Source organism: Lingula anatina, chromosome 1, assembly GCF_051362555.1.
Source record: "Lingula anatina isolate TDL-2025a chromosome 1, LinAna3.0, whole genome shotgun sequence".
Lineage (NCBI taxonomy): Eukaryota > Metazoa > Brachiopoda > Lingulata > Lingulida > Lingulidae > Lingula > Lingula anatina.
Genome location: NC_141767.1, coordinates 42,989,607 through 43,014,876, shown reverse-complemented (window position 1 = coordinate 43,014,876; position 25,270 = coordinate 42,989,607). Strand labels below are relative to the sequence as shown.

General features: G+C 37.6%; 2 protein-coding genes across 6 annotated transcripts in view; one reads left to right on the top strand and one right to left on the bottom strand.

The window, feature by feature from the left end:
* Positions 1 to 17,206, bottom strand: part of LOC106158499 (solute carrier family 22 member 15) — a 22,448-nt gene extending 5,242 nt beyond the window's left edge. Inside the window, exons 1-4 of one of the 4 annotated variants that reach the window (XM_086999497.1) lie at positions 16,861 to 17,206; positions 1,396 to 1,709; positions 823 to 1,054; positions 67 to 259 (exon numbers count right to left, since the gene is read on the bottom strand). In XM_086999497.1, the coding sequence (XP_086855623.1) occupies positions 67 to 259; positions 823 to 1,054; positions 1,396 to 1,709; positions 16,861 to 16,897 (776 nt within the window). In that variant the 5' untranslated portion in view covers positions 16,898 to 17,206. Of the gene's footprint in view, positions 1 to 66; positions 260 to 822; positions 1,055 to 1,395; positions 1,710 to 6,255; positions 6,530 to 7,143; positions 7,278 to 11,520; positions 11,915 to 16,860 lie in introns of those variants that run through there. The other 3 variants (XM_086999498.1, XM_086999500.1, XM_086999499.1) reach the window with 3 other exon arrangements.
* LOC106158500 (uncharacterized) lies at positions 15,584 to 25,270 on the top strand. Of its 2 annotated transcripts, none has more exons than XR_015331756.1 (3): positions 15,584 to 15,907; positions 23,822 to 23,965; positions 24,303 to 25,270. XR_015331756.1 is itself a non-coding variant. In XM_086999501.1 (3 exons), the coding sequence occupies exons 1-3, from the start codon at positions 20,802 to 20,804 to the stop codon at positions 24,512 to 24,514; spliced, it is 402 nt and encodes a 133-aa protein (XP_086855627.1). In that variant the 5' UTR covers positions 20,454 to 20,801; the 3' UTR covers positions 24,515 to 25,270. The 2 variants fall into 2 exon arrangements, 1 of the variants encoding a protein (XP_086855627.1); XM_086999501.1 differs by lacking the exon at positions 15,584 to 15,907 and adding an exon at positions 20,454 to 20,847.

Genomic DNA, 25,270 nt, shown 5'->3' with positions numbered 1-25,270 from the left:
ATGATAGGTCATCACTCATAATAATCCCTAGTGGTTTTTCAGAGCTCGCATGGTCAGTTAGTTTACCTGTACAATATCCAGAACAGTACCCCTGGGAATAATGATGTCACCATTACTAGTGTCCTCCAGTCTCGAACAAAATATGCCAGTAGCGCAAGACACATGGTCCCTATTTGCCAGAAGCTCACCGCGCCGCATATACTGCGGTATTTCGTCCCAATGAATTCCAGCGGCCAGATAAAGCTCAATATAAGCAAACCTGAAAAATGGAGAAAAGTGATTAATAGTTTCCTGTTGCCAATTTAGGGTGCAGTTTCATAAAAAATCTATCTATAGACTGTTTTGATCAATGATAGATCAGCAGTAGTCTAGATATATTTTCTAAAAACTAAGGTGTGTCTAAAGCTTCAGGCCAATATTAAAATGTTGGTCTAAAAGTGCAGAAAAATGTTCGACCTCAAGTTCGTTTTTGAAACCGGTGCGACAGGAAGGATAGGCCCTATATGAACTGTCGTCCGTTCTCTATTACTTTGTACAGGTGACAATCGTCCTATGTACTAACACCAATACTCCGACTAAAACCTAACCTACATTGCTGGGAATATATTTCTCTTGTCTCACTTGCCCAACGTATGAAAAGGCTGAAATCGATACACACGAAAACAACTAAAACGATGCTGTCGTCACATTTCGTCGATTTCAAAAATAGATGTTGTAGATGTTCTTTTAAAAATGCATTTAAAGTATAAATCGTTTTGTAAATAGTTATTCAAATAAACACTAACAGCTGATCATGTATGTACCCCAACCTTTCACACTTACCCCCGCTAGCCATTCCGTTAAAGAAGCGCATGGCAGCAAACATTTCCCAGTATGGAGAGAACGCATTTGCGAACCCTACCATTGAGTTGAGGGTCACCACCGAAATCCAGACCTTCTTTCGACCAAACATATCGGCAAGATGGCTGATCAAAAAAGCCCCAAAAACAATGCCAATCATTTGGATCGTTGTGATGAGGTCGCTTATTTCATCTAAGTCACAGATCAAGTTCCACTGAAAACAAAGCATGTATATGTCAAAATAGAAACAACTTAGTTCAAAAGAAATCCATTCAAAGATGTTTATTCTTTGCATTATTATTTTTGCCGTGCAATTTTCTCAATTTGATATATTTTTCAAATATATTTTCACGGTCAGACCATTTGACATCAATAAAATTATATTAACTCTAAAAAATTTTATTTGTTTTTTAACTATATGTATAAAATCCAAAGACATAATGAGGCCTAATATGGGCGTTTAAAATATTATTCTATTGTTGTTTGAATAGCACTGTAGAGAAGGCAGAAAATACATCATAATTTAACTAAGAAAAATAATCAAGTCATCACTACCTCTGTTACCACAGACGTGAAATCTGAGACATACTGTATGCCATCGCATATCCCAAACGTGGCATTCTTTTGGCAAACGTCTCGCTGAACCAGGGAAGAATTTCCATCGGCCATTGTTATGTTGTAGATTCCAACAGTTGACGTGCCGTTTATTCTATTAGTTGAGTATGTGAGGTTAAGATTATGTCCTGTTACAGGACATGTCCAGTGAGGAATCATTCCAGTGAATACAGGCAGCATTATAGTCCACGCCGTCACGAAATCAGTGAGATTAATTGCAGCGAAGATAGCTAGTTGTCGCCGCCCAATGCCGCCTGAAATAGTTTAACAGCTATTATTGAGGATGAATTCACAGCAAAATTGCTAGGACCAGTGTAGGTTACATTCTTTGAGGTGTTAGTTATAGTCCGTTTCTTAAATCAATATAATGAAGTATTACTGCCAAGCATCGGATGTTATATTCCAATCATCAAAATATTTTTGTACACAAACATTTTTTGTTGTTATGTCTGTTATGTAGCCATAGCCTACGACAAAAATTCCTCAGTGGTCAGTAGGGGTCCTCTAGTGCCTGAACGTCGAAGAGGAAATGAACACACTTTTCAGTTATTAAGGCGAACTTCTATGCGCCAGTAATGTCGTCTTAGAAAGCAACACAAAAATACGCAAAACAAGGTGCATATGTACTGTTCTGCAATGATTTTAAAATGTCAATAAAATTGAAAGCACTCTACCAAATGTCACCAAATTTATAAGCGATTACCATCGTTTGTATTATTGTTTTATATCACTTTCAATAACTGTTGGCTTCTTGTCGTATTAGAGGGTACAATACTAGTAGAAAATAAGAGAAAATAATGATACCAGTCACCACCCTAAATGCCCATGTTAAGTGTAGGGGATCCAATAACATAATAGCCGGGCTCTGTTGACATAACAGACCGAGAGACCTTCTAAAGTAAAACCTCAATACTAAAGGGTGATAAAAGGTCATCACAAAGTAAATTATGCAAAGTATTTAAGAGCCAGCAAAGATAATTTAGTTTCCCTTTCCAATTTTATTTAAAAATCATCAAAGAAAAGAAATGAAGTAATTGCTCTATTTGGTAACTCTAAACCTATTCCTTGAAAAAAACTGTCAGTGTATGGTCACACTGTTTTGAGCAGTGACTCGGCAGTGGGACTAAACCATGTCACAGTATTTATATCTGTGTAAATGTGTTATTTATTTACCTATGGAATTGTAGTTCTTCCTCCTTTCCTTGTAAATTTGAAACACTCCATATTATGTTACATATGACTGTAACCGTATGCTTCTTGATTTGTGTTTATGAAAAATCTGTAAACACTATGAAGTTATATCTCACCGCTTAGCTTGAATGTTTTATTAGTAATTTAACTAGTACATCAGTTCATTACATAACGATACCCCAGTATATACCCGGTATTTGTTCAGTCACATATTGGGAACACAAATACCAATTACAGAATGGTAATGCACCAGTTGTATTGTTGTTATTACATTATATTGTACAAGGTCATGACAGTCTATGCACCAGTACAGAAACGAATTGAAGTAAAGAGGTTTATATGTCAACACATGCTGCTATAGGTGGAAGGGTGTAACGATTGGCGTGAAAAGGCCTTTGTAGTCTGTGTGTACCTCGATATCGTTTCAAACCATAATTGCGAGTGTCAGTTACATTGATAGATTTTATTTAATAAAGCCTAAAATAATAAATATTGAAGACTGGATTTTTAAGGATGTGAAGCTTGGGTAAACAATAACGATTTACTGGTAAAGTTCACTTCATGGTCATTAGTAATGTCTTTGTTAAGAGTGAGTCACCACACCGAACGACTTAGGTGTAGGCATGGACAAAATTTCGTAATTATGTCCAAGGTGTAGTCAAACTGGCTCATGTAATGTAAAAGCACGCGTAAAAGCCGTGCAGCATCAATCCATGGTCAATGCATTTGAACAACGAAAAGAGGATCATGACGACCCTTAATTATTTACATGGCCTGTCTGTAAACAGGTTAATAAAAAGCATTCAGATACCTAAGTGCTGTTTTGCAGCACAATAATTATGGGGAAGTAGATTTGTTAAACCGTAGAGGAAGGGTGTGAGTGTAACGGAATTGTACGGCTGTGTTGTATAGAGATATTTCTCCGAACCTATGTGTCTCAGGCATTAATGCAGACATGAATGTTAAAAAGTTTGAAAAATTGTAGCAACTCGGTTCGGATTGTCATCACATGTCCTGGCAAAAGAGAAGTATCGCTGGTCCCCATACCCTTTAGAGAGTCATAAATATATCTATGGTAGGACCAATGCTGGTCAGTATTAGTTGTGACTGTGAAACATATCCTCTTGGAGCCTGGATATGCCCCTTGGAGCCACATTGGATGAGGTACAACAAAATCTTGATTCGTCAACCAGGACTGCAATAAATAGACCTACCGGGTATCTTGAAAAAATCGAATCGATCTTGATTCTACTTTCCCACAAGAAAGTGTACAGGGTTCTCTCCAGATCTGTATCTACACACTACCCCTTGGTGAAATCGCACGCTTTGACAGAATTGACTTTCACATATACGCTGATGATACTCAGCTGTATACTCCCTGTAACATCAAGAATCTTAAAATTTCCTTGTTGAAAATGAAAACCTGCATTTCCGATGCTAGGGCTTAGATGGTAAAGAACAAACTAATGATAAATGACAACAAAACGGAATCCTTGGTCGTCACACAGCCTCACAACAAACACATTGCAGAAAACATCAATATCAAGATTGGTGAAAATGTGGTCAGAACTTCTTCTCACGCAAAACAATCTTGGTGTATAAATGGACACTTCTCTGTCTGCTTAGGACTTTCCAGCTACTTTTAAAGAGGAACGCAAGACATATCTATTTAAAAATAATATAATTGAAATTGTTGGTGATTATGCTGTTAATCATTATGTGATAAAATGTGATCAAAATTGACAAAAAAAAATCTATTTTGTGCACCGCCACCATAAATGCCACGAAAGGAAAATTGTGTTTCTTATTAGTTTGTTACTTACAAGAATGATTCTTAGGGTTGACATACAGCTCAAATTGAAAAACCAGCTTCATTAGATTTCTTTCTAAAATTCATGCTGTTCATTGTGAATTTTTCTTTTTCCTCATTCTGGCCCATTTCAATGTGTGAATTTGAATTCTCATGGGCTTGAAGCCTAATGCTAGTTACATATTGTTCTAACACCCGTGTTACCTGTTGACTGTGCATAAGTATAATTTGGTGTTGACTCTGCGGTTAACTGTAATATATTATTGCATCAAAATTGACAAAATAACCGATTTTGTGCATCTAATTTTCTCCTTTTTGTCCGTACATTTGACAGCTTTGATGCCTTGTTAATTTGTAACCTGGAATGTCGATTGATGAATTTTTAAGGACCACTGAAGTGGACCAAGTTTGAGTGGCTACCTGGTGAACACATGTAGGTTTGCTACTCTGTGTTTAAAGCAGGGGCCGATTTAGAGGGGGGTCAGGGGGGTCCTGACCCCCCCCCCCTCCCCTTCGATTTCTGGTCCCCTCTTGAATTTAGAATTTTGACGAGCTGAATCATAGTTCCAAATGGCACTTTTCGCCCTCTTAAATACCAAAAGTTTTCGGGGCCCTTTATTGGGCCCCGAACCCCGCGCAGGGTGGGGGTGGTTCGTATCCGCAGACCCCCTCTTCAAATAATCCTGGATATGCCCTTGGTTTATAAAGCGCCCCTGTTCCTGTTGTGAGTTTTGTGTACAGTATGTTGTTGTGACGTTCTTTTCGTGTTTTGAGTTTTGCATGTGTTGTTCAGTCGTTCTATTTGTGCTATGGCCGTACTGAAGTTAGTTGAAAATATTTAGACATTGGGCTACTTCTATTTAATTTCATGTAGCTCTACTAAACTTATTCTATCTCTCTCCAGTGGCTGTGGTGAGCATATACCTGTTGACCTTCACTTATACCACGGTTTAAAGTGCGTGCGTGCGTGCGTGTGTGTGTTGCGCGTGTGCGTGTGTGTGTGATTGACATAATTTCATGTCTTAATACCAACATTGCATCATTTAATACAATATCACAACAAAATCTTTGCCCCCCCCCCCCACCCCAATGATATGTAACGATTCGCATTAAGCATCGGGGATTTGATTGACAGACAATATATCATAACCCCGCCCATCTTAATTGCGACACGTGCTGCTCATTGAATATATTTGTGCTCCTCCTTCAGAGGAATCATTCTATGTTCGTACTGTTCAGATTTGAAAAATTCTTTCACCCGAACCACATTCATTGGAAGACGGTGTATGTATTAGTTAAACTTTATTACCTATAAACTTTTGACTTCCTTTTCAAGCATTTTCACAGTGGTCAAATATGTGACAAATGATCACCGAAGGAGAACAAAATCGGCATAACTCTTAGTGTTGTTTTTCTCATTTCTTTCGACAGGTGGCGCGTTCACATTACTGGTTATACAACAGGTCATCTATACAAAAAAAAAAAAAAAAAAAAAAAAAAAAAAAGGAGAGAAACAACAGCAACGAGAGAAAAAGAAACTAGGGTGAATTAATTGATTTAGCACTGTATTATATTACACGTGGCCATTTTAGAGTAACCTGACAAAACTATATCAGCGTTGAATTACAACACCTATATAGTAGCATAAAATTACTTTCTGTGGTTTCCGTGACCCCATTTTCGAAAAACGTGTTATTCTAATTATTGTTATCCGTCGTGTACCTAAGTATCTAAGTAGGCTATCAAGATATCTTATTTTCTTTTTTTCACCAGAGAACTATAAGACGTGCTTCGCTTACCAGCTTTTTCTAAAACCTCTTCGAATTTCCCAGCCATCTATTTTTTTACTTGCAAGCGTTTGAGTGCGGTTATTGGTCCGATCTCTTGATTAGTTACGAACCGTGTATCACGGCGTATGAACTGAATCAAATGACACTCAACCTCTGCTAACCCCAGTGTTAAATGTTTTTCTTTGCCCCGTCTGCCTTGTGTAAGACACACCCCCTCGTTACACAACAACCTAATGCTGGAGATATCCTCCGCTAACGCACTTCTGCTTATGCTCTCGGGTGATGTTTAACTTGGCGTGAAATTCATTCATACAGGTAAGTCCGACACGTACGCCATTGCGTAATTATTATAAGCCGTGCACATTGCAAAAACTGTTTTATGTACCAGTTGACAGTAGAACAAACATCTGAAACGTAACTATTTTGTCAGCGTGTACATTTTCACTCATATGATGCAATCCTATAATCGGGTAAACATGGACAAATTATTCAAACAATTTGTCCATCAGGTAAATCACTTCGTTGGATAAATAGAGTGCATATGTACATGTACAGTTCACTTCCCCCACCTTAAATGATTATGTTTTCGCATCATCTAAACTGCAACTAGAATAAGACGACTCCCGCTTACGCCATACCAAAATCATATAATCACAAACTAGCAAATTATTCTTTAGTCGATATGTGCAGATTATAAAAAACAAAATTATCGTTTGCATGGGATAAATTAGTTTATAATCCAACGTATGCGGGGTCTCCCTTAACTGGCGCTCAAAAGATTGACAGGTGTAACGCTAACTGGAATGGAAGCTAGGAATGAAAGTCCGGGCTTCCATATGATTAGTACAGGTTAGGGTTAGTTGGTGTATTGCGGTTAGCATATGGGACGAATGTCACCTGTACAAAGCTCTGGGAAGCGTACTACGGTTCCTAACGGACGTCCATTCCTGTTACACCGGCACCAACGAGCAGGGAGATTTTACAATGTGTGGCGAGTACTACTTATGCAACACCAGCTAGTGTCAATCAATTCGACCTATCGGCCAATGAGACCATTGGCTCATATCACGTGATATAAACACGGGAGAGGGCCAGTGAGCAGAATATTTCCATTTTTCGAGGTGTCAGCACGTGAGCAAACGCAAAGAAAGAGAAGTAAAAAGTAAAAGAGTCAGAGGAAAGGTAAGAAATCTTATCCATTAAATCTGTCGCCTCCTCCCTCCCCTCAACTACTATCACTTCAAAACACCTGTCTAACTCATCATTTCTCCACTCCTAATAAAAAGCCCTTTTCTCGGAGGCGCTTTACTTTCCCTGCCTAATGATTATATGTTTTCGCCCTTTGCAACCCAACAAATGAAATTTGTGCAAAATTGTTTGTAAATAATAACCTTTGCTGACTCGTCACATCATAATTTTTAGGATGATGAGTCTTATTGAATATTTGATAGAGAGGTGTTTATATCCCTAAGGCCATAACATTTCATATACAGGGAACAATTTGTTACATTGTTAAATTGTTAAAATGATTAGGATGGTGAAGTTATACAATAAAGCCATTTTTTCAACGTACTGGAAAGAAATTCCTCATTTCTTTAAGAAATGAATTAGTAGTTTGCTATATTCAAGTACTACATAAAATACTACGTAAAATTATGAAAGTTAATCAAATCGGCCAAGTAATTCATTGAAGTTACATATAAATCGAGCGAGGATTCCTAGCTACAATTATAAACCACTTATGCTAGTTTTTTATACATGTATGACTAAAATAAAGTTGACATGCCAATTCATTAACAAAATTAATCCCTCGCTTACCCCAAAACCCCCCAAATTTTCCGCTAAATGATGTAGAACTGCGCTCGCATTGCAAAATCATCACCCTCACTCCCATGTTTGGATAAAGCCGCTCGCATACTTGTTATATACAAATGAGAGCGCTGAAGGATATATATACACCACATAAAGAAAACAAAAAATGTCCGTTCAAATATTTTTTTTTTTTTTTTGTGAAATATGAAACGATGTTTTTTAGTATTTCTCTCAGTAATACTATTTGAAACTATACTGACAGTCAATGAAAACGCATCATTTATTTATCAAATTATACTTTAAGTTCCTTAAGAAAATAACAGCTTTCGTGTGAAATATGACCCCTTATTCAGTCACACAAGGTGAAATAAAGGTCAGAAAATATCATTAAAATGCAAGGTCACGTGATCAAATCTCTTTGGTTCCGCCCAGCCTCCAGCATCCCCAGGGCCCGCAGTCGCTCTTCCAGTGTCAGACGTGTCATCACTGAACCTTTTTGTCATGTGTCACACTGGATTTGGTGACTACCTTAAATAGGCTTAATTTATCACCATATATTGAACCTGATTAATTCACACCAATCACGAGACAGGAAAAACACATGATTTTGTAACAGCTGACCACAAAATCACTGAAGCAGAAATTTTAAATATCCGAGTGGTCAGCCCAAACAAGTGCACTTGTATTCGTTTATATGGTTGGAATCGATTCTCGGTTAAAAAGTACAAGAAAGTTTCCTGATGCATTTTCATTGACTGTCAGTTTATATGGTTATACTTGGTCGTTTTTTTTTAATTGACTCGAAATACGTCTTTACATTTCTAATTATTAGTCTTTCAGTATTTGACATTAATGTACAATATTGATAATATATCTTGTTAAGAATTTTATCAGCTGTTTTATAACCTAGTCATAGTAACAGCCCGTTTTAATCGACAGTTGAAACAAGTTAATTTCGCACTTCGATATTTTAGTCTCCATCGTGGCGCTGTCATCGGGGATACATGTAGCGCAGCTGCTTGCACACCTCAAGTAGTGGTTACAATTATGATGTGAGCCTCATTTCCCACCCTCTGAGCGTCTACAATACCTACAAATTTACCAGTCTTTTAAATAAAACTATTGTGCTCGAGCCACTCTTCAAACTCTTCTTGAACTGGAAAATGTAAATTTTACTATGGACAAAATTACTAATTTTTATCCATGAATTTACCTTTCGACGTTTTAGAACTTCTTTCACATTTTATTCAAGGGGCCTCCCGCTTTGTGAGGTCATTTCGGGTTAAGAACCCACAATGCAACAGTTGTATTGAGTTTTATCAAAAGATATGTATCGAAAGTATTATGATAACCAGGCACGTAGCCAGGGGTTTGGAAGAAGGTCCGCTCTGAATCAAAATTTGATCTACATGTAGGTACTGTGACATTTTTCAAGTAAGGCGAACAAAGACGGAGGGGGGGGGGTAAGATCTTCATTTAAATGTTAACTGAAGAGGTTTACTTGTAAAAGTTGTTATTACAAAAATGCTTTCTAGGCAGCGGCGCTTTAAATGATGGTTGGGCTTACTCACACCAAGACCCGACGTGGTTTTTATTTCGGCATTTTCTTCTCATCGTTAACTGCATATTACTAACTTCAATCAGTATACTGAGAAAGGAATTACGTGACGGCACTATTATTTCGTGATAGATCGGGAAATTTCAAGTCTGAAGCGGGAGTTCGGGAGATATCTCCCCAAATCGGGAGACTCCCCACGAGATCGGGAGTGTTGACTGTCTGTTGACAATTTGTGGATATATTAGATAACGTAGTTTTATGGTGTAATACGCATAATTCTAAGTGGATCAAGGTTTTATTTTAAAAATAATTTGCAATCCGGACAGAGTTCCTTGGTTCAGTGTTGCGCATCAGCCCTTTGCCATGACAAGAATTAAGATAGAAACAACTACTAGTGCGTCATTCAAATCCAATTATCTTAAATTAGTATAGTATTGTATAGACATAATTAACAATAACTATTTTAACATTTATCCCATGAATCAATCAATGTTCATCAAAGATTTAATAAAGTGTTAGTGAAGTGCAGATATAGTTTTACAGTTGAGAGACAAAGGCATAGTTACCCAAAAACTATTTAACGTCTTACTAGCAGGCTTACATACATTGTATTTGTTTGAAAGTATTTTCATGTTACATGTAGGCCTACTCCATCTTTCAGAAACCACCGGATGACTTGTAAGTACAATAACATAGACAAAACACTTTTATCGGACACTGCATAAAAAAGACAACCTGGAAGCCATCATAACCACAGGAAAGATTTTAGGCAAAGGAGCAGAAGTAGACAAAGAGAAAAGATACTAGGCGGCGTAACAACCTGGGTCGGACCTTCGACGAAACCCTAGAAATTACTCCAGAGAGAGAGAAAACGGAGGCTCATGGTCGCCGACGCCTATCGGCATGGCGCTTCACGACTGTAAAGTGTACCAGAGTCTGTGCTTGCGAGTGGTTTATAAGGACAGTTAGCCTAAGTGTCACGATTATGAAGACTCGCCACTATTTGAATATTTTAGAGGGCAAAAGTCAAATGAAATATTTAGTGTAGTTAGTTGAGTTAGTTCTACCGAATTCCTTGACGAACTTAGCCTAAGGTAAGCGTACGCCTATTGACCTGCACATATACAGTGCCAAGGTATAACGTACATGTATATGTGCGTGTTTTTAGTGTAATTACACTTGTATTGACACCAATATTTCAGTATTTTAGTGCTATGTATAACAAAGTATTTGCCCCCCCCCCCCTCCAAATGCATGTATATGTTAAGATTTGCTAGAGCATCGGGGATTTGATTGACAGACAATATAACATAACCCCGCCCCTGTTGCACCACGTGCTGCTCAATGAATATATTTATGCTGCTCCTGCCTATTTGGTCATTTTTTTGTAATACTACTGTTCTATCTTAAAAATTTCTTTTGCCGAACCACACGAATAGGAAGGCAGTGCATGTATTCGTTAAGCTTTACAAGCTATAAATCTTTTGACTTTTCTTTCAACCATTTTCACACTGGTAGGTGTGACAATTGATGACTGAATGAGACATGATTGGCACAACGCTAAGGGATTTTTTGTTGTTATTCACATTTCTTTCGACAGATGGCGCGTTAATATGGCCTCACAGCTTATACAACCAGGTCACCGGCAAAGGTTTAAACTGAATGAACCGTATTGTATTGCGTGTGTTCATGTAACAGACAAAATTATATCGGCGTTTAATTATACCACCTAACAGCATAGGATTAACTTTTTTGTTTCAGCATTTCGTTATATTTATACCATCTATTCGAAAAACTTGTTATTGTACATATTGTACACCGCCGTGCAGTCGTTGTGCAGTCTGTCTAGATTTCTTATTCTATGATCTCACTGACCACAGAAGTAATGGACGTGCTTCACTTACCAACTTTTTCTAAAACCTCTTGGAATTTCCCAGACATCTTTTAACTTGGACGCTTTGTTATATAATTATTGGGCAGATCTCTTGATTAGTTACGCTCCGTATATCACGACGTGTGGAAACCGAAGCAAATCTCGCTCAACCTCTGCCTATCCAGACGTTCGGTGTGTTTTGCCCTGTCCTGAGGGGTCCGTCCTAACTTACACACATACAGTTACCTCCTCGTTACGAAAACAGCCCCCACAATACGTTATGCTGGTGAGAAACTCCCACAAATCACTTCTGCGCATGTATCTCGGCCGTTGTCTAATGTGGCGTGCGGTTCCTACTCACATGTACCTGTATACTATACTAGCTCATGTACAGCAATACGCTCAATTATCTTCGAAGGTTTTACTGAAAACACTACATATAAAAAGGTCAAATGAAAAAGTAAGGGGAGTGGAGGAAGGGATAGGGAGCGTACATCGAATCAATCGAAAGGGGGGTTCAGAAAGAGAGCCCGCCCGAAAATAAAACGACGAGTGAATGCCTGAATGAAACAAATAGAGTCCTCAACCATGAAGCATACAAAGGAAGAGGAGGAGCCAATTTCGTATCCAGTGTTGCGAGCGTTTGCGTTTTCCCCTTCGGAAACAAAGCAATCGCAAAAAAAATGAATGAAGCAATAAACACAGTTACTGTGTTATCGGTTTAACTAGACAAAGTTATCACGGTAGTGACAGAACTTAATGAAAAACAAGACATCACGAAGAACTGGACCGGATGGCTCTAATGGAGGAGGTCATAGGTTCGACCACCATGACCGGGTCGTAAAAACTATTTTAAAAATGGTACCTGTGGTACCTGTCGTCTCCTTGCTATGCACCCGGCATAAAAAAAAGCTGAAGTAGGTGAAAAGACGATGGAAGTGCTGGTCATTGAGAATGATAACTCTGTATTGCTTCATTTCTAGCAAATGAGGGCGAATTAGGATTGACAAGATCCATAATAATGAAAACCAGGCATGCATGTATATCGCAAACTGGTAATGTGCGAGATTCATAATTTATGTATGTGTTCTAATCATTTCTATGTGTGCATTCAATATATTCAATATATATTGCAAAGGTAGTATAATGAAATTTTATCTTATTAAATAAACATATAAGAAAATGTGTGACTCCAAGTTAGATCGATTTAAAGAGGAAGTTCTAATTAACATGATATCAAAACAAAGGCGCTTGACATAAAACCCTTGACATAAATAGAAAATCAGCCCGCATTGCTGGTCTCTTAACATCACTGAATGATAAACAACTGTACTAGTAAATGTCACAGGCCAGATCCAAATCTAACCCAGTTACTAACTGAACTAAGCTACTTTCCGATTAGCTTAATTCAAAATCAAAATAAAAATGTCGGAGATGTGGGTCAGATAATCCTGCTGTTTCTAGAATCTAGGATCCAAGATATATTCTATGCTAGCATCAATGAAAGAGATGCAAGAGAGAATTGACAAGATAGAAGTTACGCAACCCACAACCACAGGCCCGTAGCCAGCAATTTCAAAAGGGGGGTTCTTTTTCTGAAAAAGTGGCCCTTTTACCATAAAACCTTCATGTACCTAGATAAAATTTTACCCAGAAGGGACCTTTTCCCAGCAAAAGGAAGGGGGGGTCTTTTGAACCCTCCCGAACCCCCTTGGCTACGGGCCTGAACCAGTTATGGTGAGAAAAACGCGACCAATAATCATGTTGACGACAACGAGGTGTCAATAATTTTTATAACAGCTACGGATTTTTAATTTTAAATTCTATTTCGTATAAAAACATCGGTCAGTCTTAAATGAGACTTTAAAGTAAAATGTGACAAACATTAATAAACCAGTATTCAATGGCCTTTATTTCAGCTTAAAATATCGTTTAGAACAGTTTCAACAAATCATCAACAGATACTCATGTAAACCTATACATGCCAGTATATACCAGTATATGAATGTGCTCATTAATCCTACCCGAAGGTGGGCAAGTGAGTAGCAGAAGTAGCAGCCAATCTCATAAGCACCCTTGGTAAAGAGATTGTTCATAATCTGCTTATAACCAACACGTACCGCCAGCACCGCACATTTATTAAGTGCACTTATCTTTCACAGTGGTGAAAAGTGGCATGAATTAGCAAGAGACATATCTGTAACATCTAGCAAAAAAAATCAATCTGTGACCCTGGCAGAGGGTAAACCGTCACGAATCACTAGGCCAGTTATTCTCAAGATCAGCCTTCGAAATAAAGAAGAAAAGAGACCTGTTCTTCAAAATGAAATGGCATTTAACGTGAGCAAACTCGTGTCACAAACGCTTGTTTGAAGTCAGTAATATACTGACCGTAATTATTTACTTAATTCACAGTCGACCTGTCATATCTATTTTCATTGTTATTTTTATTTTACTATAAACTGTTCACCTTCAAAAATATGACGTATGGCGATAAATAGGTCCACGGGGCCGGAGGCATAGACCTACCCTTATCACAATACTAAAATAATAAGCCTATTCTATTCTGTACGTCAGTGCATAGGTCGTACTTGTAGTAAAAACGGAGTTAAATGGAGCAGTTATTCAGAAGAACAAACATATAAGACGGACTTATTTGGCAACGTACATATCTTAACACATTTGATGTAATCCTGGTAATCGACATGTTGTTATGATTTTATTTATGCCTATTTCACCAATACCTAATCAAAAGAACCCATAATTAAACTCTTAAGGAAAAGGGAAGATAATGAAACAATTGAAAATAATGTGAAAACATCATACCTACGGTACATCTGCTATGAAGATCTCTACGCATTCAGTACACGGGAAGAATTTGTTTTGCAACGCTAATTGTTTATTTAATGATGTAATCTCCAAGAACACCCGTAAACTGTAGCCTGGATGCTACAGGCGTGTAAATAATAATAGAAAAATTGTTGAGTTGTAAGGTGAAGCTACGGTCGACGTACATATAAGATATTTCAGGAAAGTATGGTTCAACAACATAGAAAAAAACAATCTATAAAAATGAGTCCAAGAATAATGACAACCAAATTAGACTAGAAAATTAGACACGGGTATTGGTCATCACATGGGTGATGGTCAAACCAGTATAAAAAAACCCGTGCGCTTTGATCACAAAAATCATATTCTTCATTCTGTCGCTGTTGCTTGAGACACTTGGTCAAACTACCAAGCGGGCTTTCACAAGTTGCTCACTGTACTCCTGAGCCCGAGTCGAACCAGCCCACTCTATACCTAAGGGTGCTTTCCCAGAGATTAAGTTTTAGATCGACCTAACTCCCTGGGGGTTCACGCTAAATTGCAGTCAGTCGAGCGGGCACCATAGTTAATTACCCCCTTACAGCCTTTAGTAGGCGGGACAGACGCTTAACCCGGCCAAGCTGACAGTAATCTAGTGAGACTCCCCACAGGGATAGATCGATCTAAAAATCTATGGAAATGGGGTGTAATGGTCAGTCCTGATAATTGAACCATCGATATTGTTGTCGCCGCATTTTACCCTAAGACATTACCCAGAGTGCGTTAATACAGTAAAACCATGCATCTAAACAACGACAAATTTCATTCATAATGAAAAACTCAACTAAGACTGAAAATATTTTTGGCTAAATATACCTCGGCCACTCTTCTAGTAAGCCCTAGCGTTTAAAAACAACTACTCTCACGACAAAGGTCTACCCCCGGTATATCTATACAGTAAAAAGTTGGATAAGTAGATCCAGTGGATGTGTAACTGATAGTCTAGGGTGTGTCAGTATTTACTCTGCTACTTTTTCGCCAGGTCAGTCTGGTGCAAAAAGTATGAATAAAATATACATTTATACAAAATTCTTGATCATTTAACAAATTATATATGGGTGGTTCTTTTGTGTTGAGCGTTTGTGCTGTCAACAGGCCACAAGGTCGTTACGCACTCATCAAAACAGAGCACTCCTTGTCTGCCGCCAAAACCGGTGTGACAGGATAGTAGAACCGCAGGGTTGTTACTTGGAGTAATGGAGTAAGTATATGGAGATTCTAGGGCACTCCCCCTTTATCGGACAATTCCCCAACCTCCTACCATTTCAATGATGCATGACCAGCTCTGAGCCCTCTGTTGTGTTGGATGGGACCATTTACCATTAGATTCTCAAAATATACATGTATCTCACAGTATTTGCAAGAGTTGCCTTGGAGGGAAATTGCAGGCTTCATCATGCCACACACCTGCTTACGGTTCTCGCTTGTTGAAGGGTGTCTTGCATTGACGCAATCAGATTAATAGATTATCGCGCCTCCTCTTGTATCCAGCGTACTTAGTGCTCGTAAAGCCACCAGCTTTTCTGTATTCCACTCAAAGTCAAGAGGAGGTGAGTTAATCTGATTGCATTCAGCGAGAGTCCACGCGGATTTGGATCTACATAAAACGATAGTTTGATTGGGAATGAGCTTTAAATGGGACGGTTATAGTGAGGACTTACCACTATTTGAATAAAATGCATGTATTAGAGGGAAAAAAGGCCAATGAAAATATTTAGTGTACCGTTAACTGGACTTATGCTCTTGCTTATCAGTGTACAAGGCGAGCATACACCTGTTGACCTTGACATAACGTGTGTTTTTTTTTAATGGAAATGCGTTGCTGATATCAATATTTCGTCGTTTTATTGATAAGTACAATAAGACCCCACCTCCACCCAATGTATGATAAGATTTGCATAAAGCACCGAGGATTTTATTGAGAGACAATATATAACAACCCCGCCCCTCATGCGCCACGTGCTGCACTATATATATGCTGATCGAGCAGAGTTCATTCAGTCAGTATTAATTTCGTTCTGTTCAAGCCTGAGAAATCCTTTCGCCCGACCCACATTAATTGGAAAACGGTGTATTTGTTTATCTTTAATAACTAGAAATCAAGCAATTTCACCCTGGTCAAAGGTGTGGCGATTGATGTACAATTGTATGTCTCATGGAGAACAAGATCAGCATCACGCACAATGAACCAAGTGTTGTTATTCCATTCGTTCGACAAGAACTCACTGGTAATACAACAAGTCACCGACGCAGTGTTTAACGCTGATTGAATTGGAGTAAACAAACGAGAGTAAATTGTACTATTGCGTGTGGTCATCTAACAGTCTCAGGACAAAACGATCTCAGCTTTAAATTATCTAATTGCATGTTTCTAACTTCCTTTGTTTTTCTTCATTTTGTTAAAAAGCCTTTTTTGTGCTTATGATTGTAAACCGCCAATCTATATTTGTTTGTTTTTCTCTTTTTTCACTGGCCAGGGAAGTTATGGACATGCTTTACTTACCGACTTTTTCTAAAACCTCTTCGAATTTCCCAGACATCTTTAAAATTGGAAGCGTCACTATTGTGGTTATAGGTAGGCCTACGTTCCGTTTATCACGACGTATTAAAACCGAAGTGGTCGCTCAATCTCTGCTTTTCTCAGTGTGTTGTGTTTCAGCCAGTCCGGAGTTCAACCTTGTCCTCAGTCAGCTTTGCCTCCTCGTTTGCAGGCAATGACCTCAAGTACCTTTTGACTCGGAGATCTCCTCCCCCATCACACTTCTGCGCATGCTTTCGCGCGTTATCTAATGTGGCGTGAAATTCATACTGGGAGAGCGGGGTGGGTTGGAATACTTTTTACATTTTGGACTATAACTCGGCTGTCGAAGGTCGGAAGGAAGAGCTACAGCACTTGACAATAGTCAGATATTTGCCACACATGTCTTGATACAAAACATCCGATGGCTTATTTCGGTTATCATAAACATATGAGTAAACATGCCTATCCAAATATTCCAACTTGCCCCAACTGCGAAGTAAGTTGGAACTTTTGGGTTATTTAATATTATAAGACAATTAGAGTGTCAGAATTGATTATCCAACACATATATAATATATTGATTATTTCTCAATTGACATTGCCTTCGATTCACTATGGGTTATGGCTGTTCGCCCCTTATTTTTATATCTACACGTTGGCGTTATTTCAAATAGACATAACAATAACCAAACTACAAAAGATTAAGCACCAAATTTCCTTTATTAAAAAGAAAAACAGCAACAAAAACAGCCACACTGTTTAATTTCATCAATGAGCTAGCCTCCGGTATAGAGTAGTAAACCAGTCCTCTCCTGCAGATCCCCGCGGGGGTCTTAATTTCATTCGTGGCCGCATGCTGCTATGCCAATATATGTAAAGGCTACGATGACTGTAGCCAACCTTTTCCTTTTATTTCACAAAACATTTTGCTTCCCCTATGTCCGCCATGTACGTTTGTCAAGCCGTGATTTACTGTTACTTTTTAATACCAAACCAATACACATTTGGAATAGAATATTAAGAGGCATCGGATTTATTCAGGTAGCCCCACCATGGAAATGGCCCCGCGTAGCTTCCCAGAAACATCTTTCTTTAAAATGTTGAGCAGTGCTTATTTGTTTTTCATCTTCATTCTCTTGATTTATTCCTTAAAAAGAAAACGTAAAAACATAAACATAAGAAATAGAAAATAAAAATCACAAAAAATTTAAATGCAATATTAGCACAAACATTATGTGGGGGAGATTGGGACAGTGCTGCACTGCTAATGGTTCCAACTATCCCACGGTGTCTTCACGTTTTTATATCGTGATATCCCTCTCCATGAAGAAAGAATGGGCAACGCTCTGCTATTTAGGTACCAAATTATTATAATTTTTTTTTTTTTGGGGGGGGGGGTGAGTGGGGTCACCCTGTAAATTATTTTTAAAATCCGACTTGTTTTATCTTTTCAATTTAAATTTATCTGTATTGAGAGAAAACTAATCACACACCTTTTGTGATATCCATCGCAACTGATACTTTATCTATTATTCCTACAGCACACGAGGCCAAATAATGTATACATAAGATAATATAAAGTTGCATAGAATAAAACGTCGCTGTACTTGACCCTTAGATGAAGGGGGTTTAGGTGCAAGATATGTAAAGGGGTGTTCAAACTTCTTGACAAAATAGGGTACAGAGCAAAGTTAAAGCAGTCACTTTAAAAACGATCATTTACGTTCACTGAACATAATCGTAGCCGTTTGACATATTTCAACAATTTTTTTCAATCATTTATTTATTTATTAATAGGCTATTTGAAAAGCTTCATAAGTGAGAACTTAAAATGATAACGCATTTCCTAATAAGTATATTGTAAACAACTCATAGAAATATAATAAATTCTATTTTACCACCATGACAGTCGTGGCAATTATTCTGGAATTTGTACGTGACGTCCATAGATGGCTGTCCTCTGTTCTAATCTTTAAAGAGAGTATTGAAAAAAAAAAAAAACGGGACGAACTTTGAATGTCACAACGGATTCATTAACTATTGGTAAGTATGGTAAAATTGTCGTTTACCCCAGGAAAATCTATTTTGGTCAAAATTAACAGTTGTTAGCCCTTAAAGTTCAAAGTTCTTCAGGAGGTTGATTTTGTCCATGCAACACTGTTTGTTTGGATCCTCTGGATCTCTCATATGTCAAAATAGCATGACCACGAGGTGGATTTATTGCAACCATCCAAAGAATCATTTTCACATGTGCCAAATGTTTCAGTTTGTGCATATAGAGTATATTGTAAAGTAATCAACACATTTTAAAAAAATTTCAACTTGCCTGATGTTGTAGAGCTACTGATTTAGTAAGTCACTCTAACACAATCAATATTTGCTCTTTTTTTCCTTATTTTAGCTGTGAAACTTTCTATCCAAATCTTACATAAAATGAGGATTAATGGGTACGTTTGGTGTTTCTCTTGGTTAATAAGACCAATGCGTTACGCGCTACCATGTAAAACCTATATTATTGACATCTATATGAAAATTATCATGAATACAACACCCAAATACATTGCTTTAAATCATTATCTTTCTTTAATGAACTATGCTTTATCTTAATCTGACTTATGAAGAGAAATTTCGGCTTCCCTTTCCTCATGAGACCAATGAGTAATTCGATAAGCTTATTTTCTTGACATTTTTACGAGAATAGCAGTATCATAACCAATTAAGACATGGTTTTGTCATGTGGATGTTACCACAGATAATGATTCCTGCAAACTTTATATCTCCTACGTTGGGTCACTATAAAAATAGATAAAGAGTCTTCTGTGACAGTCGTTCGGTATAAATGAACTTTTTTCGTACCTGCGAGTATTCTAGGATTTTTGCGTGCAAACATATGCTTTCCATATTCATACGTTGTGTTACCCGCCGTTTCCGTTCATGGAAAGGAAGCAATGAGCTATTTGGGGAATGCAGTGGTGAATTTGGCTGTCAAGAACGTATCGTTATGTTATACAAACTGTACACATCACAAACATAATCCACAGTCATGCAAATTAATTTTTATGGAATCGCTTGTATGTGCACGTGAAAGCGATTCGTTTAATAACGGTCTTTAATTAAGTTTTCCATGCATCGTGTTTGAGTTTCATAGTCAAAACTACAGCGCAGGCCACCTTGAAGATTCTTCAGAACAGATATCTAATCTGTAAAATGCCTATTTGGTTTGAGTATTAAGCTGTTTGAGTATTTTCTCGATTATAACGTAGACAAAACAAACTATGCTGAGGGTTGTTAACAAGAGAAATGGGGATGCCTCATACTTTGATTTCAGGGATTGCAATCATGACTATACCACTAAAGCCACCGATAAGATTTGTATCGACATTTTTGTCAATGTAAATAATAATAATAATAATAATAATAATAATAATAAGAATAACAACAACAACCTCCCTGGTACCTTATATTAGTGATATCCCCCAATTGGCAAGCTTACGTTTTATTTACTTATTCATTTTTATCAGTATTGCAATGCATGTCCACCCAATGTCCTTTACAGTTTCTTTAGGGACTATATAAACAGTCAGGTTATATAAGACTAATGCATTTAGTCATACGCACAACTATTACCAAGAATGCTTCGATGCTTGGAGCAGCATTTCTAATTTCCTCCATGTGCAGATAGCCAGGGACTGGTATTAGATTACGCCAAAGTAATACGGAAAGATGGTGCCTATGTTTTCTAATGCCACCTGAAACACCCAACTGTTCGAGAAAGCAGTTACCAGCAAGGTTCTATACGTCGAGCGTAGCTCAGATATTACTAGCGCAAAGAGGAAAGATCCCAAGCAAAGATTGGAAGCCAGTGCAAAGCACTTGATCTGCATGTAGATTCCAACTGCTATTGCCCTGATATATCAATTGTAATGGATATTAAGATATTTGTGCTTTTTGGTCTGCTGTTATTGACAGGTAAGTGCGTGTGTGTCGAAATGATTTAAGATTATTTTAAAAGGAACTGCCGGGGACACAATTTACGCGAAAATGTTTGGATAAATGAAAGTCGAGCATCAATATGAAACAGAAGTATGTATTTGTTAATATTTTTTTAACTGTGTAATTCTTATCGACAAAATATGTACATTGTAAGACTTGAACGATGTAGAAGAAACACCAACAACAGAAAATTTGCAAAACATTTTGAAAGATTGTTGTCATGGTCCCTGAGAATGAACACTCCAAAAAAAAAAAAAAAAAAAAAAACATTTAGATGTATAAACGTGCAATCGTATACACATCAAATAAAACCTGTTTGGAATTACAACAAAATCGTCATAACGAATATTTTTAATGATGATCCCTCCTTTGCACGGTACGCCCTAACTCATTCCATATGGTATTCTATGTGGCTACAAGTCTGTGCCAGAAAAAAAGGTTCTTTTACCATTCGGTTTGCTCTGAGGTCATTATCAAGGAGTCTTCTCCGGAGAGTACACCTTTTTTTCTGCCGACCTGAGGGCGTTTAGAAAGTTTTTTTTTTTTAATTTAACTCTCGTCTGATTTCTTGCATCGAAATAAATGTACTCTCTGGTCCGAGGGTGCGCCAGTAGTTTGTTACCAAATATTTGTATGGCTCATACTTTAATTCTGTATTCTATTTTAGTAGTCCCAAATATCAGAGGGTAATATGAGTGGTACATGGCATGATTCATGGTTTGGTAAATGTAGATTCACTCAAATTTCAATTAACACATTGACAAAACGAGGCAAACGCTGGTTTTCATTTTTGGCCGTGCAACGCGTTTCTCAAACCCCTGATATTTGGCATCAGAGTTAAAATCCAACGGGTTTAAAATTTGCCAGCGTGTCCTGTAGGAGTAATAGATAAGGTGCGTTAAATATATCTCCTTTGATATATAAGATGACTGCGCTAAAATCATAAAAAGGGTGAAAATTTTTTATTAGTTTTTTATTGAAGTTTTTTATTAGACAGGAGACAAGCTGTGAAAGTGGGTACAAGTACTTCTGATATTGTGGTTTTAAATACAGGTGCGCCTCAGGGTTGTGTTCTGTCACCATGTCTGTACAGCTTGTTCACGTATGATTGTGTTTCATCTCATGAGAGTAATTGCATCGTGAAGTTTGCAGACGACACCACTTTAATTGGCTTAATAAGTGATAATGATGAGACCTGGTATAGAAACGATGTCAACTCAGTTGTACAATGGTGTAAAGACAACGATTTGTTACTGAATGTAGAGAAGACTAAGGAAATGATTGTTGACTTCAGAAAGAACAGAAATGTGAAAGAACCCATTCATATCAGTGGCACTGCAGTAAAGCAAGTAGCCAATTTTAGACTGCTGGGGGTAGAATTCAATAGCTCACTTACATGGAAGGACCACATAGACAAACAGTTAAAAAAAGCGAGGCAAAGGGTATATTTTTTAAGAAAGTTGAAGGATTTTACTTCAAATGAAATGATTTTAGCAAACTTTTACAAATGCGTTATAGAAAGTATATTAACATTTGCAATCATAGTATGGTATGGGCGGGCCACTGTAGAAGAACGCAAGCGTCTAGATATGGTCACATCAACGTGCGGCAAAATCATCGGTCTGGAACTCCCCTCTCTAGGTGCCATCTATACTAATAGATCAGTAACAAAAACAGAGAAAATCATGTCTGACTATACCCACCCCGCACATGGGCTTTTTAAATTTTTACCGAGCAACTGCAGGCTTTTAACTTTTAAGGGATCTAAAAGGTTTTTAAAGAGTTTTTACCCATCTGCTGTGTCTTATTTTAACAACAAAAATGGAAATTTATAATTTATTTATTTATAATTTGTAACCCGAATAGCAGTCCAATTTCCGTTTTATATGAATTTTATATTTATATATTAATGGCTGAATAAACTCTTATCTTATCTTATCTTATCTTATCTTAAATGGTAAAACCCAAAGGTGTACCCACCATCTATAGCTTAGGCAATTCAGTCTGAGATTTATATAACGCCAGGCTACATTTATTTGCACGTGTCGTGTACCTCCCTTCTATACTCCGTTTAAAAATACAGTATCTAATACAGCAATGGAAACGAGAGAAGACGCGCACTGTATTTAGTTTAATATTTCGCTACTCGACCCCTTTTAACCAATATCAACAATGTCTCACCATTCTTGATAATATATTCCTGCCAATGTGCATATTATTCAACTTTTGAACTTGTGCCTTCCATGCGTGAAATTTGATAGTGCATCCGTCGGGTTTTAAATACAGACAAAATGCAATTACGTATCTTAGAGGCAAGACATTACAGGTTTCACCTGTTTCTGATGGAAGCATTGGTCAGGTGTGTACTGAGCATGACTGAAGGCGGAATCAAGGCTATTACCTTTGAATTTCGTCCAGAATCCTTGCGTTAATTTAAACAGCAGGAGCACTGAACCACCCACTATTTCTATGGCATTTAAGAAGCACTTGGCATAAAGATAATGGAAAGTGGGTCTCCATGCATTGCCAAACTTCAGGTTTTTATCTATATCACAGATATTTAATCCCAGAAAAAATACCAATGTTTAAGGGTATTTCCTTTATCGACGGCAAATATATCTGAACATTCAGTCTGAAATATACATTACATCAGGCTGCATTTATTTTCATGCGCCGTGTACCTCCCTTACATACCGTTTTATGTGTAAAATACTGTATCTTAATGCAGCAGTAGAAATGGATTGACTTGAAAAGCCCCTGTTGCCTGTTCCCTTAAGATTGGGTCTTATTGGATCTTGAAATCCTGACATCGCCTGCAAAGGTTAGGTGCTTGATTTAAATCGCAGTGAATCTGATACCCTTGATTATTTTTAAGACCGTGCATGAAAACAAGGTAATACAACGTCTTAAACTCAACTTAATTAGAGCAAACGTATTTTTTTTCTTTCAGCGCCTGGAAAAGCGGTTAAGTGTTATCATTGTATTGATATAAAAGACAGGACGTGCTGGGACAGTTTTGTTCCAAACAATAACTCCCACTTTGATGTTATCGACTGCCTCGAAGGATGCCAAAAGTGGAGAGCTGATATCCACGGTAAAGACGTTTTCAAATTAGAGTTCGATTGAAATCGATGTTTTACAGAAAGCATTATGTGCGAAACTGTATGATTATAACACGACTGATGAAGGGAATACTATTGCATGTTATGCCCAACCTTTGCTAATTTTAATTAAAATGCGTCTTTGTTTCTTAATTTGTGTTGAAGTACATGCATCTGTATTTGAACTAGATTTTTTATCTCAACAATTGCAGTAACTTTGATTCCAAGAGTTCAGTCTGGTGCAGTGTAGTGATCCTTTACCGAAGCAATATATGCTGCCAAAATGCAATTTGTCAAAATAAAAGAACAGATCTGTGTTTCATATTTCAGTTGACCAGCAGAGAGTCGAACGGAAGTGTGCAAACCAACACGAAGCGGGGGATTATTGCCAGTCAGAAGTGAGACACGGTTTGCAGGGCGATTTCTGCTACTGTTCAACAGACTTTTGTAATAATGCACGTGTAGACTCACAAACTCATCATTCCATTCTGATATGTGTGTTATTCGGTGCTTTTTTCAAAGAAAATATGCTTAGAATGTAATGGAATTGAAGGTATTGGATTATAAACAGACAGATGAATATACCGGTACCACTGTGTCCTTGACACACAAATCTATAATATTTGGTATATGATTCAGTTCGCCACTAATTGCTAAATTGTTGGAAGAAAGAAGCTTATGGCGCTCCAAGTATTGTATTGCAGTTGGAGACTCACTTTCGCCTTCGGTCTTCGCAGCCGCAATATGAACATTTGGTATGTGAGTGTTACCACTTTTCTATTGCGTTTCACTGGGTTCAGTGTCCTGTAGATGAAGGCCTGCATTTGGTCTCTTTGTGCCTCGTTAACATCAGCGCGTATATCAATACTTTCATTAGGCTGACTCTCTCACATTTTCTTTTAACTCCGAAAGAAATCTTTAAGAACATGTTATAACGCTACCAGAAAGAACAGCAACGAACACATACTGCATTTTCAATGGAACATGGCAGAGAATTCTTATTAAAGTGTGGTATAGTTGTTTAACACGCGTCGTATAAATGGTCGGCTACGGGTGTATTATTTTTCTCATCTCTTGTCTGTTATTTCTCTAAATTAGATCATACATGTCTTAATGTGATAACACGCAAATGAAGTCCGCTTTTTTCTCTTTTTCTTTGAGAAACAGGTGAAAGCGAGATTAAAACCGTAGAAATTTTATGTTGTATAATATTGGCAATTAAACGGCGGATATTTTAGAAGAGGTGTTACGTGACTTGGCCTGTTTAGTTATCTGTCAAAATAACAGTTGTAATTGAA

Coding starts and splice junctions, on each gene's coding strand:
- LOC106158500 (XM_086999501.1), top strand. CDS start 20,802: ATGGATATTAAGATATTTGTGCTTTTTGGTCTGCTGTTATTGACAG. Junction 20,848..23,821: donor TGGTCTGCTGTTATTGACAG/GTAAGTGCGTGT, acceptor TTTTTCTTTCAG/CGCCTGGAAAAGCGGTTAAG. Junction 23,966..24,302: donor GTGGAGAGCTGATATCCACG/GTAAAGACGTTT, acceptor TTCATATTTCAG/TTGACCAGCAGAGAGTCGAA.